The sequence below is a fragment of the Fundulus heteroclitus genome, chromosome 14, assembly GCF_011125445.2.
Source record: "Fundulus heteroclitus isolate FHET01 chromosome 14, MU-UCD_Fhet_4.1, whole genome shotgun sequence".
Classification (NCBI taxonomy): domain Eukaryota; kingdom Metazoa; phylum Chordata; class Actinopteri; order Cyprinodontiformes; family Fundulidae; genus Fundulus; species Fundulus heteroclitus.
In genome coordinates this window covers 19,177,142-19,193,523 of record NC_046374.1, presented here as the reverse complement: position 1 = coordinate 19,193,523, position 16,382 = coordinate 19,177,142, and the positions used below count along the sequence as shown (strand labels likewise).

At 37.8% G+C, this 16,382-nt stretch overlaps 1 protein-coding gene across 1 annotated transcript in view; it reads left to right on the top strand.

Moving 5' to 3' along the window:
* LOC105937282 (phospholipid-transporting ATPase ABCA1) overlaps positions 1–16,382 on the top strand; it is a 259,683-nt gene that overhangs the window by 120,671 nt on the left and 122,630 nt on the right. The window contains exons 24-29 of the mRNA XM_036146479.1: positions 654–856; positions 3,203–3,251; positions 5,302–5,406; positions 6,368–6,400; positions 6,826–6,965; positions 12,753–12,880. Coding sequence (XP_036002372.1) covers positions 654–856; positions 3,203–3,251; positions 5,302–5,406; positions 6,368–6,400; positions 6,826–6,965; positions 12,753–12,880 — 658 coding nt within the window. The remainder of the gene's footprint in view (positions 1–653; positions 857–3,202; positions 3,252–5,301; positions 5,407–6,367; positions 6,401–6,825; positions 6,966–12,752; positions 12,881–16,382) is intronic.

Sequence of the window (16,382 nt, the reverse complement as noted above, 5' to 3'; positions counted from 1 at the left end):
AAGAAAAAGTCCTGGTGTCTGCATTTGATAGTTAAATACCAGATAGAAAACGGCTTAATGCAAGTTATCACATTTCTGTCAGTGACAGCCCATGATTCTTCATTAGTCGCAAACAAGCAGACCACATCGCTGCACACAGCCGCACATGCATTCCAAAAATGATTCAGTCTGAAGTGTAAAGTAGATCCATTTACTTCTCCACAAAGTGCCAAGCCAGTAGTTGTTAAGCTTCAGTAATTATGTATGAGAGGCTCTGGATCAATAATGGATGTGTTGTGTTCTGCAACGCTGTGCCGATTGATCCTCACTAAATCCCCGCTTCGGAACAGATGACGGAGAGGAGTTACAGTGTGTACCGAGAAGGCGTTTTTTTGTAAATGTCAAATCATCAGGTGCACATCCTTCGCAATATGTTTTTCTCTGTTTATTTCAAAGGAATATTGCACCATTGACCAAAGATCAGCAATTTGGTGGCGGCTACTCTTAAATAATCTTGAGGCACGCAAAAATACATCAAACTAAAAGAGAACAATCAACGAATAAGAAGAGAATAACTTCCTTACTTTCCCTCCCTTGTTTTAGGAAACTTTGCGTTCTGTACAGTCAGTCCATTTGATCGAATCTGTGTATTTCTTTCTTTCTCCTTAAAACAGATCTTACCTCTGTGACTCAGCTTGTGCGCCACCATGTACCCGAAGCAGCCTTTTTGGAGAGCATCGGTCAGGAAATCACTTTCATCCTGCCCTACAGCGGAGCCAGAGACGGGACCTTTGCCACACTCTTCCACAAGCTTGACCTCGCCATAGCTGACCTTGGCCTGACCAGCTATGGTATCTCTGACACCACCCTGGAGGAGGTAAACTGAACGCCACATTGAAAAGCATATGCTCGCTCTGAGGATTTTAGAGGAATTCAAGCCTTTTTTTGGTGCATTTTCTTTCAGTGAGGCATATGCCCCATTTTAAGAAACGATATGCTTAAAAAAAATCCGAATCACTGGTGTCACAATGATTGATGCACCTAACAATCTCATTTAAAGAACTGTAACTAAATCAGGTTTTTTTTTTTTGTATTCATACTTTGCGATTCTTTGGGGATCAGAGTTGTGAGGAACTTCTCAATCATACCCTATGACTTTCTTCTTCCAAGAGGTTCGAATACATCATACAGCAGCGCTTTTCTTTTCAGTACCCGACCACTGGCTTAGACGATGACCCATATTTATCTAGAGCTCACCTGCAGAGAGCAGGAGGTGAAAAATATCCAAATCTCACTGATGGCAAACATCACAGGTTATTTACATGCCAACTGGATGTGTGGGTGTTGTACCTGGGAAAAAAAAAAACTGAGTTTCTTGTGGTGCCACCAGCAAATGTGGAATTTAGTAAACTCTTTTTGAATGTTTAACTGGAACTGTATAATTTGGTCAGGACTCGAGCTATTCCAGCAACAAGCATCCCAGGTAGGTTTGGTGCGCAAACAAAGCATGAATATGTAAAAAGGCACATTCTACACACCGTGAAGCACGGTGGGGGATCTGTGATGCTGTGGGGGTGACTCTAACCCAAAGGCTTTAGGGATCTCTTTGATGTGCATCATGAATTTTTTTTTTTTTTTTCAAAAGATTCAAAACATATGGCAGAACCGACATGGTAATTGTCCACCTGGCACAAAAAAAAATAAAAAATTATTCTTCTATAGCCATCTCAAGTCCCCAGACCTAAATCCTATAGAAAACCTTAGGAGCACTCTGAAAGGATAAGACCGTAAGACATGACATGTAAGACTCTGGATGATTGAGATTGTGGAAAGATGAAGATTTAATGCTGTCATATTAGGAACAGCAGATGGCAGTTTAACAAAGCAGCAGCAGGGGGTGCTTATGAACGAGTCTCCAGTGATTTTGCTAAAAAGTGTTCCAATAAACGTCCCCGGTGCTCTATAATTATGACTTGTTGTTGGTTCATTGACGTAAAGCCCTTTTTTGTTTGTTCATTCCTTCCTTTCCTTTGCCCCGCTATTTCAATAGTTTCTGTTAGTCACCCTTTTGAGAGCCTATTAGATGGAAGCATTATTTATGAAAAATTTATTCACAAAAAAATACAATACCGCCACATGTTAGCCAAAATAACAGAGTTCAGAAGAATTCTGAGATATTTCTCTGTTGTAAAGCAAATCCACAATTTATTCCGGAGCAACAATGTATTTAGCGCTGAGTGCGTTTTTAGTCACGGTCCGATTCAATACAGCCTGTTTTAGGTCGTCTTTCTTTTTTCAAGCTTTCCTTGAGAGTGGTCACATTTGAGCCACTTGCATCAGTTTGCTGCCGTTGAGTGTTTTCCTAACTGGGCTGGATGCATCAGCAAAAGTACATACACTGTACTTTAACAAGAAATTAACATGCCTTTTGTTATTGCAGGACTTGAAGTTTCGAATACAACCTAAACTGCTCTATATGATTTCTGTTGTACATATATAATACCGTTGCTAATTCTCCAGTATGTGGTCTTATTCTCCCATGCAGATGACTCATGTTGTGAGAATGCCAGACAGCCGCGCTGTTTGATCATGAGCGTGCATGGCTGTTGGCTGATGCTCCTCCTGTAACTTAGACATGCCAGAGACACTCATGGCCGGGAGGCGATGTGAATAATTCCTTTTAAAATTTGCTCTAGTTCAGCCATGACCAGCTTTTATTCTTGCATCCATTTCTTCAGTTGAAACCTCAATACTCTGCGGTGATTATTCACAAATTATTACATAATCAGGAACATATGGAGGAACATATAGCAATGGAAGTTAGTTAAAAAAAAAACGGTTGGCAAGGTTGGATTGGGATATTCACTGTGATGTTAAATGAAGAAATTAAAATTACAGTCAGTTTAGGAGTGGGGTGTGAGGATACCACCCGAGTGGTTCATGTGCACTGTGTGATATTTGAAATAAGATACGTTCGCAGATGACCTGATTTTTAAACTCTGAGAAATGAGCTGCAGAACATCAACTACAGGCCTATGTAGCACTCTTAGGCTTATAAGAGCTGTCACATAAATAAACCTGCAAATGAGTTTACGCTCTTGTATAGTCGAGTTATCAGCAAAAAGCCAGCATGCTTACGCGCTTGTAATGGCGTTCCTGTAAATAATAGAAGGACAGGCACTTAAGAATAATTACAAATGTTTTGATTGTGTTCGTTTTGCAGATATTTCTAAAAGTGGCAGAAGATACCGGCGTGGATGAAGAAATACCACGTAAGATTACAAAATATTTGGATGCTCAACGGCTCATTGTGTCTTTTCAACTTTTTAATCACATATCGACATTTAACTGCTGATTCTTCAAAGCAACTGAGTTTGTTTGAATTTCAGTTTTGAATTTTTTGCATCTCGAAAACATTCAAAGTTAGTGGAAAAGTTATGGTGTTTCATTGTTCCTTGACATGAAAGTGGGTTGCAAGCCGAGTTTAACAGCAACAAACCTACCACTTCATGTGCTTTATTGAAATACGCTTTAAGCACTTATGCTGAGTCTTATGGCCTACGATGCATCTACTCAACATATCCTTAGTGAGGTGGAAGTGCCTCTCACATGGGAACCAATAATTTATTGTCCGCTGTGGTTTCTAGTCAAATAGTGTCAAAAAGGTTCTTTAATAAAATTTGTGATAAAATGTTTTCTCATTGTACCACCTGACAAGCAGGAACTATTAATATTATCAGCCGCATGTGTCTTTTAACAAGTTTGTCTCAGTCTTTGCAGATATGATGCTAGCTAGGCGGATTAATGAAGATTTAACCTTAAAAGCTTTACAACCAGCAACTAGCACGACATAAACACAAATGACAAACCACCTCTTCATAGAATTCGATTCAATTCAATTTTCTTTATATAGCGCCAATTCATGATGCATGGTAAACCCAAGGGCACTTTGTCCAAAGTCAAATTCAATCAGATTATGCAGATTGGTCAAAAAGTTTTCTATCTAAGGAAACCCAGCAGATTCTTTCAAGTCTTGGCAAGCAGCATTCACTCCTCCTGGAAGAGCGTAGGTCCACAGTAGCTCCACAGTGGATAATCTGCATTGTCTATGGCTTTGCAGCAATCCCTCATACTGAGCATGCATGAAGCGACAGTGGAGAGGAAAACTCCCCTATTACTATATCTAACAATTTAAATATATATGGTAATCAGAATTATCACAATTTATTACTCTAAACCTAATCAACATCTATCATAAAACTGTGGATAATCTACAATTGAGAGATTTACTATAGAGAGCCTGACTGTTTCAGTGTAAAAAATGTGAATCTGTGTATGAGGGGTAGAGGTGAAACAACATCAAAGGCGGGGGATTTCATGAATTATTTTCATCCCCTCGTGATGTTTCTAGTCAACTGAGAATATGGCTGCCGGGCCTAGAACAAACAAATGGTGTACAAGATCTGGTTGACCACATGTTGCATACGTGACCATGTGCTCGGTACCGGTTAATGCTTCCACACTAGTGCGTCTTGTGAGGAGAAGGAAGTTTGAATCTCTTTTAGAGATTTAGCCACAACTCATGAGCAAGGCACTGCAGGAATCTGTGAGTAATGTGCCAGGTTTAGAAAACCCGGTCTAAAGCACGACTAATCCCACTCGATAAAATAGCCTTAACACTAAAACTGTAAATCTTGATGAGTTGACCGACAGCTGAACTTGAGCTGGACTTGAAGTCCGTTCGCCAAGTCCACTGGTACCTGGATTCCCTTCCAGCATTTGTTGCACACATTAGACAGTTGTCTAAAATCAAATCTGACAGGGGGGGCTACTGCTACATAAATAAATAAAAACACTAGAAGAAAATACTGAACTGCATTTGGGTAAAGCCCCAGATGAGGCCACATAGGTGGACTATTTGTGATGATAACACAGAACCAAAAAAAGTGTTGGGGAAATCTCTATAGTGGATAAGAAAAGACATTATTGACAAAGCCAAAGTGAATGTGTTATGCTGCTTTTATTAGGTTGCCTTGAAATATATTCAGGTTAGTATTAACTTTGTGAATGATCGAGTTGAGCGATTAAATCTTTCACCTTGTAGTTTGACGGTTATCAACTTTTTTTTTTTTTTTCTCCCATTTTCTAGAACATTCTCTTTTTCACATTATTGGAAACGTGCCTGTCCCTTATAAACACATGAGTTTGTGCGTTCGCATGGCATAATGTGGCATCTTGCAAGACAGGGAGCTATTCTTATTGTTATTTATATCCTTAAATTGGGTCAGGCCAAAACAACATATCTTATTTGTATTCCCACAGCAGCAAAGGAGCCATTGGTTAGAGACTGGAAAAGGAGCTCTCGCGAATCTAAGAGGAACAGCGTCGCCAGCGTCCGCGCCAAATCAGAGCACAACGGGAGGAGTGGCACGTTCTTTTGAATTTTACTTTTTTTTTTTTTTATTAATGAGACACACCGGTGTGGATATACACAATCATGCAAGTCCATCGCAGTAAATCTGAATCAGTAATTCAGTTCAAAAATTTAACTTCATGCATTTTAAAGGTTCACTCCACAGGACCATATATGTCAACATCATTTTCTGTCCTGATGTTTGTGGGTTACAGTTATTGAACACCAAAAAAATCAGTTTCACAGAAACTTTGACTATTACATGGTATCAATAAAAAAAAAATGCTGTGCTGTCTAGGTACAGGGTAGTGGATGCACTTAATGTTTAGATGAGGCTGTTTTTGCATTAGTTAAATTGAACAATAGTGCAATCTAGTCCTTTTACCTCTTAGCCCAGATAAGGTGTTTGCATCTGTTTCAGGAGTAGTACTTGAAACCAGGAATGCAACCATCTTTGATACACCTTTACATGATGGCTTTTAAACCTCTGATTCCAGCCACAGTCCACGCCTTTTGAATCTCCTCCAAATTCTTGAATGTTCTCTGCTTTATATCCCTCTAAATGCTGCAGCTATACCTGTTGCTTATGCACTTTTTTCTGCCACACTTCTTCCCTCCACTGAACTTTCCAATAGAATTATTCGATGTAGGCACTCTGAGAAAAGCCAGCTTATCTGGCAATGCTCTTCTATTGCTTACCCTTCCAGTAAAGAAGACTGTAGAAAAGGTAGTTTCATTGGTCTTGTATAATATTAACATTTTATGAGAAACTGAATTTAGCATTTTTTGCTCGTTGTAAGTGATAATTATCAAAAGCAACAGAAATCAACCTTTGAAACATATTGCTGCATTTGCAACGGTGGGTTTCACTTTCTGAATTAAAGTAATGAAACAAATGCTGCACATTATGAAAATAATTTAGCTGCACTTTATGATTAAGGTTTTTTTGTTTTTTTTTTTACTGTTCTCTTGCAGAAATAAGGGAAAAAATTTCAAACAAAGTGGAAGGTATGTACTGTATTTATCGTAACAGTTATAATAACATTTTTTGTTTTATTTTGCATTAGCTTCAGTCATGGGCCTTTTGAACTTATAGGAAACATACACGTATTGTATTTAAATTTGAGAGACTAAAGCCCTGACAGACTAATAGATGAGTGAGTCTAGCTGACATATATATAAATATCTATCTATCTATCTATCTATCTATCTATCTATCTATCTATCTATCTATCTATCTATCTATCTATCTATCTATCTATCTATCTATCTATCTATCTATCTATCTATCTATCTATCTATCTATCTATCTATCTATCTATCTATCTATCTATCTATCTATCTATCTATCTATCTATCTATCTATCTATCTATATATATATATACCTGTGTGGGTGTGTACATGCAACTAAGAGTGCAATATTTAATGGCAGATTTTAGGGAAGGTGCCAGCCTGAATGGAAGAGGATCCATGGTCATCACTGGTTGGAAGCTGATCAGAAGGCAGTTTCTGGCACTCTTCATCAAGCGCTTCCACCACGCCCGAAGGAGCCGCAAGGGACTCATTGCACAGGTAATGGCCTCAGTTTGTCATATTGATGAATTGAAGGGTTACCCTCGCGCAGTTGCGCGGGAGGATCAAGGTAGGATTGTGTGAAATGCATGTTGGCTTCCCCAAATCAGTTAGTGACACGTATGATCGAGTGTGTTAATTTAAAGTCTGGAGGGAACGCATCCGTCTTGATGTAGTCAATAGTCGTGGAAATTTAAGTTGTTCAAAAAGAAATTCACACTGAAAGCAGTACATAAAGCACTGAAGAATGAACGGCGGCGCCCCGGAATGATGTAACGCTGCCGCATTTGCAATAATGATCTTTATATCCCCGAGGCTCGTGTCGTACAAGAAGACACTTAGGAGACAAAAGTGAGGGTTTAGCCGCTGCTGGTGATAGTCTTCAGTATTAGTCAGACACACTCTAAGCCTCTGTCTAAGGGGTCAGAAATGTTTCAGCATCCCGCTGCCCTTAGAAAGGACAACAGCCAGGAAGGCCGCAGAGAAATGAGTTCCCAGCGACAAACGTGCTTCAGCTCTACCGTAACTTTCACCTGACCACTTGTGAGGGCAAAAAGGAAGACAGCCGATGTGACACAGCTGATTTCTTTTCAACAATGGAGCGTTTTGATTAGCCACGTATTCAAATTGAGCAATTAAACAGATGACAGGCTTCCGTTAGCTCATTAGGTGAACGTCTCTATTATTTTCTTCTTCATAAACATAATTTCATAAGTCAAAACTAATAAAGAGGCATAGTTTTAGCAAGTCATAACCAATTTCTGTAAGTAGCAATTTTCAAGTGCTGAAGTTTTTTTTTTTTTTTTTTTTTTTCCCTCACAACATTCAGACTTAAAGTGCCTTTGCCCTCCATTTATATTCCGTGTTCACAACATTGCGTCTGTATATGTGAATTAATGATGTCAGTTATGATCCCTGCCTTTAAGGTGAAATAGTCAGATCTAAAACAGAACAGCAAAGAGCAACCTCTCATGTGTCGGGGATGGAGAACAGAAAGAACAGTGTTTCACCTTTGATAGGCTCTTCTTGTAATTTGCTGCAATACCAATCCCTATTAGTCACTGTCAGTCCTGAACGTCCCTCTGTAGAGGGTACGCAGAGTAGCATAGTAGGTTATGTGTGTGCATGCGTATGTGCAAGGCCACGTCTATCTCTCATTTAGCTAAAGGTCTCTCTTTTGCTGTGTCATGTAAACAGCTTTCATTGCTAGTCGATGGCGTTCTGCTGGGGGTGAACTCTTTGATTGCAAGCTTTTATGGAAATTTAAAAGAAACTTTCACAGAAAAAATAAAAATAAAAACATAAGAGGTTATTTTGGGGGCAAAAGGTTTGGAGATGTGCTATTCACATTGATGGTTGAAATGAAAGGTCTGTTATATTGTGATGGATGAGTTGAATCCCCCATGCAAACACATGATCTCTGACTCTACTAGACGTACTTTTACTCTGTTGTTTTGTTCATTTTCCGAGTTAAAGTGATTTTATTTTTCTAAATATTTCAGATAAAACATTGCATATTTATTTCATTATTGTCTTTTTGAGCAAACAGATAATTGTATTTCTATAGTTTACAGAAAAGAAAATAGGAAAGAGACTTAGATATATTCAATTTATAATTGTGTTGAAGCGTGTGATTATTGAATCTCCCTTTAGGATTAATAGAGTGTCATTTAAATTAATTGATGTAGTAAGTAGCTGAATTTGGGGTGTGGTCCAAGATCAAAATTATTGGTAGTATTGTTGTTTTTGTCGTTTTGGTCATGGATAGCTAATGAAATTTTAGTTTTTTTTTAAGGATCTAATCCATCCATAAACTCCATCACCATGGAGGTTGCTGAGGTAGTTAAAAAGCTGGTGTGGATGAGATCCGGCCTGAGTTTCTGGACGTCATAGGGCTATTATGGTTGGCACACCTCATTGGTGCTACATGGAGGACAGGGACAACATGGCTGGGGTGGTGGGTTAATTTTTGTTTTAAGAAAGGGGACTGAAGAGTGTGTTACAGTTGTCGAGGGATCACACTTCTCAGCCTCCCTGGAACCTGGTCCCAAAACCTGCTCAACACGTTTAATTTGCAATGGTTACAGCAAACACCTTTCTGAATAGCAGCTGCTCTTGATTACTATTAGCAAGATATTAGCAAGTTGTTGTTTTTTTGTCCCTTTTGTCCCATACAAATCCAAGATTGTTTTTTGTTGTTGTTTTGTTTGTTTAATACAGAAAAAAAGTCTTGTAATATACAGGACCACAATTTAATTTGGTTATTTTTTTTTATGGAAACCTAAGGGCTTCGAAAATAAAGTAAGTTGTGAATGAATGGATGCTCATACGTACTGAAGTCTACACTTCAAACAATGTTTTTATTAGCATTGGGTTCTGGTTATCTAACCCCTTTGCCATTCTGTACTTATGCTTTTCTGGTCTTTTTGGTCATTGCTAATGAGAAATTATGTATTCGATTTAAGCATACATATTATTATTTAGAAATTTAATTCATCAAGCACATTTTAGGATATAAGTGGACACAAAACAGCTTGTATACAGGCTTAAATAAAAGGAGGTTGGGACAAACCTGAAACAGCTGGGTATAAATTGCCAAAGGGGAAATTGACCTTGTCCTGTTAAGACTTCAACTTAGAGTTTGTCATTCAGCTGCACATTCACTATGTACATTTGAGCGAAATTTAATTGTAAGGCCACGGAGTAAAAACAGAACACAAAAGAGAAACCTTAGAAATATAACTATGTGCAAAATAAAACAATCAAAATATAAAAAAAGAGAAACTAATACACATATTGTGAAATTTGTCAGGAATGTAGCCGCAAACCAAATATGTTTTATATACAGAAGTTATATGGCAGAAAATATGAATAGTACAAATTATGTATTGCAAAAATGAAAAGACCATATACAGATAGTACAGATGCAATAGAGTTCACAGTGTCCATGTAGTGACTAGTTATGCTGATCTTGTTACCATTAAGCTTAAAACATTTGCTTAAAAAAAAACAAAAAAAAAATGAGCAGCATCAAATAACAAGATGAGCAAAGATAACTTAACAATTGAAGAATCTACATTAACGCTAGGAATGTTCTCCCTGTGCATTTTAGTGGTGCCAACAATACTGCCAGCTAAAGCAGCGGTGAGGACACTTAAGTGTTTTCTTGGAGCTTCTGCCAGGGTTAACAAGCAATATAGTTTAACAGATTAAAAGAGGAAATGTATAGAAGTATAATCAATGGCTAAATTCAATTCATACTTTTCTTCTTTAAAGTATTGATCACATTAACACCAGCACAAGTAAAAAAAATAAATAAATAAAATATATAATCCACCTTGACCCTTTAAAGTTGGAGACCAGTTTTAAAGGAAAAGATTGTACCTTTTCTCTCCATCAGCCATTTTGGGTAACAGGTCATGTGTTCAAAATTCAAAAGGGTGGTTTAGGAGATGCAGATTCTGCAAATGCTATGTCAGGTACCAATTTTTCTCAAAATATTTTTCTATTAGAATGGGTGTAGTTCGTTCTTCCTTTTCTTTTAATTTCATGTTGTTACAGAAAGGGAGAAAATTGGTTCTTCCCAAAGAATTTATTTGCTTTTACCTTGACCGCTCCAAGTAACCATAGATTTTTGTGATTACAGTATGAACTAAAACAGCTACCTTAAAAACAAATACACACACACACACGCACACAAAGAAAGAAAGGTGTCTTTCTGTAATGGCCTTCTCTAGCTATGTGGTCAGTATTTTTATTTTCATTTTCAGCTTGCCAGTTGTGAGAAGTCCAGGGCTGCTCAAGGCTGTGGAGTCAAATTCTTTATAAAAGATTTCACACATGTGTCACATATTCCTTTTTTTTGTATTTACATCAAAAAAAGGAAAAGAAAAGAAGTCCTAGAAATTTTTAACTGAATATGTTTCGCTCCTTTTTTAGAGAATTTCAGACGATTTTGAAATGTAGTGACCATAAATGTTCAATCTTGTCGTCTTTTCTATTGCCCTTTAAATGGGAATGTGTTGATAAAAAATGGAAGCAATTTGGTACAAAATGGCAACTTGATTGACCTGAAGCCATGTGGACTTGGTGTACCTTGTATTGTTGACTGCTAGACGCGCGTTTTGGGGTATTTGTGTAAATACTACAAACCTTTGTTGCTCACGTTGAGGTGTGATTGCATTGTGAGTTCTGTATAGGGAGTCTAGTAAGTTGCCATTGTTCCAAGGTTTGTTTACCACAGATACACTTCCTAATTATGTTAGGTCGTATTCACACCTCGTATCGGACAAATTAAGGAAAACACATCTTTTATCATATCCTATGGTGTTTTAGACCATAGGATATGGTCTAGTATATGGTCTAAAACAGTCATAGCAGCTGCCACCTGCAATTACTGAAAGAAACGGAGCGAGCAACATAATTCTTATTTCTTGGCGGCCTTCCATTAGACTTTTCATACCTATTTTTTGCCCTTTGTTTTTCTTTCAATCACACTTTCATATAGCACATTAAAGATCTTTGATTGTAGCTCCTTGAAAAGGCCTGGTGAATTTCTATGCTCCGCAATTAATCAGTCACATGCAGAACCTCCCCCTTTTGATGCAGTCCAGCCTAGAAATGATTAAATGTTGCAGCTATTTTTTTTTCTTTTTGGTTTTTATACGACCCCTTTGTCAGCTTTAACAAAGTAATGAAAAGGGAATTACATGAATAGGATTGCACGTGATGACGAGTTAAGGCAAGATTGTTTTTCTGTGTGTGTGTGCGCGTCTGTGTCTTAAATAACAAGAAACGAGAGAATGGCGAGAATCTAATTATATCTGAGTGGCCAGATGACGGCGGGTGTGTTGCAAGTGTTTAATCAAACTCATAAAGCATGCAGAGGAGCCCAAACAAGTTGGCAGGGAGCAAATTAATGTGTAAGCTTTGTTGCACTGGTCCTGTGTTATTGTTAATTGGATGAGCCGCTTTCGCGTTTTGTTCCAGAAAACAACAGGAAAGGAGAGAAACCAACGATATGTTGTTGATTGGGAGGTTTGAACCCATAAATATAGACCTGTATCAAAATCTGGAGGTCTCTCTTTATATATGTATTTTGACAGTTTATTTTTATTCTTCACTATAATCTCAAATAGCACCAAAAACTTGTTTCCATTAAAGTAGGAAATATAATGTATTTTTTTTATATTTGCCACCACAAATTGTCAGAATGTCTTGCAAAAGTATTCATATCTCTGAACGCCTTCAGATACATTGCAACCACAACCTTCTAGGCATTAATGAGATTTTATGTGATATATTTAGACTGAGATTAAATCAAACACAGATTGACCCTTTTTTGCCATTTCTGAAGGTGAACAGTTGAACTTTAATTTTTTTTTAAGGGTATAAGACCAATGGCTGCTGAAAACACATCACACTTTTCAGCTTTATATTTGTGAGAAATATTGAAACCCGTGTATTACTTTTACTTTCACAACACGCTAATAACTACTTCGTGTTGGTCTTTCTCGTAAAGTCCCCAAAACAAACATTGAAGTTTGTGGCTGTTACATCTTCAAAAGATCATAGGAGTTAATGTTTTTGTAAGGCACTGCATGTTTCTAATTTCAAGGGCTGTTTTTCATAATTTTGGGTTTATTTTACGCCAAAATCTGTAAATTGTCTTCTGTTGTATTGGACTTCTGGGACTTTCTCATTTTAATTCAAAAGGATTTCAGAGGTTACAGCAGTGGGACAGTTTAATGAGGTGCTTTGACTTGAAATTTGTCACTGTCCCCCTAGGTGGTCTTGCCCGCTTTCTTCGTGTGCCTGTCTTTGATCTTCTCCCTCATCGTCCCGCCCTTCAGAGAATACCCAAGTCTGGAGCTACAGCCATGGATGTACGGTCTGCCCCAAACCATGTTTTATAGGTAAGAACATAATCTAATAGAATATCGTTGTTTTTTCTGGGTGTTGTTTTCATGTGTTGAAGTCATTTCCTTTTAAATTCACTAAGGATTTTTACGGTATGTTATAAAGGATTCTTTTCCAGCTTCAGTTTTAATCAGACTGAAAATGAGCCTAACAGGGAGGGTTTAAAACAAACTGGCTCACTGCGCTTTTCCCGGTCTGATCATTTGTGTCTTTTCACTTTACCCCCGCCGTCCTCGTCTCTGCATTTGGGCCCTATTAAACATGATACAAGATCTGACCACTGGAGTCCAGCAGAAGCATTTTCAGAGACTATGAGAGGTGGTGAGGATGTACATTGACCCAGTAGCTCAGCCCTTCGCTGCATGGATGTGTCTGAGTGTAGCAACTGACTGCATGCATATGCTGTGGATGTGGCTTGCCCTGCTGCTTTCCTTCGGCCTAGCGGAGTTGCTGGAAGCGGAGGACTTTTGAGACGCTTTAGCCAAGGTTCTCTGCCTACCTGCAATTTTAACATTCTCTGAAGTTCCAGCCACCGTCCACTCCATCCTGTTCTCCATCTTCTCAAAGCGTCTCCTCCCGCCACTGCAGTTACCTCCTCAATGCCATCTCTCTCAGCCAAGTTTAGCTCCAGTGGGTCTATGCGATGCCACCTCTCAGGGACCGACTAGGCCAGGTCTTACTATGTGCCGGTGAACTAGCCGGGTGGGCCACATGGCCAGGCGTCAGGAAACCATTTGGTCAACTCAGCCTGCTTCTCGGCTTTGAGCACCAGAGCCCGTTTCTTTACTTCATTTACTCCAGCCTCACCCACGACCGCCAACATGTGAATCAATACTTGAATTTCCTTTTCACAAGTTCTTTCACTAGGGGGTTGAGGACGACCTGCCTCATTTTCCTATCCTGAAGTACTCCAGGTAGTATCTGAAGTCTCCTACGGTAACATTCAACTCCTTCCTGCAATATTTGAATCGTGCTAAACAAAAATCACCTATTTCCCTGTATTTGGGTTTTACAGGTTAAATCTGTGGACATTATTTCTGACTAGGGGTGTAATTACAATTTCCTATATAAAAACCTTAGCTTGGTCTTATTAGGTTAAATTAGCATTAACGATCCCTCCATCCATTTTTAACTATTCGTGATGTTGAAGTTTTAATCCCATTTCAACTTTCCCAATTCCTAGTAGAAAGTATAAAATATATATAATGGCTTAATACCTGAATTAAATGGTTTTAAAGCATGTACATATTCTTAAATTTCGTTCTGTATGCACTCTGTGCATACAAAATGACAATAAAGAAAGTCTAAGTCTAAGTTTAAGTGTAATTTATAATTTGTTAAACCTTTTGAGAAACATTTTAGTTTTTTAGCACATATAAATTTAAGTAGTTGGGGTGTGATTCAACAATAAACTAAAGGGCCATTGCACAGTTTAAGCTTGACTGCCTTTGATCATCTCTAGTTCAAAATGTATTTTATAATTCTATTCTGAACGTAGACTTATTACAATACGGTTTATGATATCGGATGCTTTTTCTGCACAAACGCAACACTATTCTTGACATTATGATCACCTTAGATGGGGTCCTACTTGACAAATGAAAAACTAAAACAAGTCAAGCCTGGACTATATTACTACTTATTCCAAATCCTTTTATATACAGTTTGTGAAATCTTTACGCCATTAGTGAAAACCAAAACATGGCAATTCTTAGTTTTCTTGAAAATACTTTTAAATATTGTCCAATCTTCTTGAAGTGAATGTATCATTACTAATTGATACAAGAATATGAAACGTGATTTTTATGATAAATTTACTAAACAGAGTAACAATCAAAGCAATTAGTCTATACCCGTAATTAACAAAATCCATTCATTTTTTTATCAGAAATAATTTGCTGGCAAATGATTTTTATCAGATTAAGTCTGTTGACTTCTTTGTATTTTCATGGGAACATAAAAGCTGCTCATCTGTGGCAATATTAAACATGAAAGGCAAAAAATCAAAGGAAAAATATGTCAGAACTGTGCTCACTGTGTATTGGCAGCAGATTTTTGCATCGCTAAGGTCATCAGTCTGGACACTGTCCTACTCTTGGCTGCATCTCTACATAACAAGCAGAACTGCTGACAAAGTTTTGCTCTCACTGACTGCATAAACACAGTGGAGTGAAATATGCCTCTCCAAATTACTCTTTTTTTTTAAAGAAATCTGCCATATTATCATGCATAACAAAAAAAAAAAACATTAGGGTATATTTCCTAATATTCATATTTGCTGAATAGGTAGATATGGATCAGTCACAGACTTTGAGGCCAATTTCTGATTGGTTTTGTAAAGCTCTGCTATGTCAAAACCAATTTTAGACACTTTTGATTTTCTCTGCAGGAGATAAAATAAATAAATAACCAAAAACAAAACCACAAATTATAATTTTACAAGGTCTGGAGCTGTCTCTTTGCACCACTGAACATCTACAAATACAATAGAATCATCTGAAGGAAGGTGAAATAATGGCAACATAACTCCATTCTCCTTCTACAAGGTGAATTAGCAGCTTACATTTCTCTTCTTTTTAAATTTAAAATGCAATCTGCACCACATCACCAAATATTCTTTCTTTAACTAAATAGCAATTCAACTTATTATAATATCTGATTGAGAGAAGCTGAGCTTTATCATTATATGTAAGATTAATGAATAAACTTTTTATTGATTGAAAATAAAAGGCTGTCACAGCCTTTATGTCACAATGATTATTTGTATTTTAGTTCAGGAACAATAACATTTCAATGAAAGGTTGAAAGTGAAAAATATTCTACATAGTCCAGCTAATTGTAATTGCACATTTGAGCTAAGATGAATCCCTGAACAGAACCAGAATAGACTCTAATCAGGCAGTCATCATTATCTGACTATCATGGGTTTGTCTCTGGTCCAAGTCTAACTCAAACAATCCTCCCATTCTCCATGCTAGCTGCACCCTGTGCCCTTTACTTTCATGGTACTGTGGGATTTAAAACGGTACTTCATAAAGACCTCGCTGATGGCCCTCGGCGAGCAGTGGTCACAGCTCAGCCAACCATTTGGATTAATACAGTGTTCATTGTTTCATTTAGGGGCATCTCTGTGAAGGTCACACGGCTATTTCCTGGCCACCAGCAAGTGGAAGTGCTCTGCTTGTTAAAAAAAAAAAAAAAAGGATAATGTGCAGCCATCTGTTTTGTAATTAACAATGGATGGGTTACTGTTTTATTTAAGATAATAAAACTAGTGGATAGCTCCGAAATGAAGACTTGTGCATATACACGGAAACAGTGGAACTAATGAATAGCTCACAGACGGAGGAACCAAGACGATATGAGTAGAAAGTCTAATGATGGCTGGGGAACATGCTGTGCTTCTTAGATGACATCTTCTTTTCTTAAAGATGCAGTGTAGTCTAAGATTCCAGATTGTGTCCGACCTACGAGGCCAAAACCCTGAAAATATGCAAT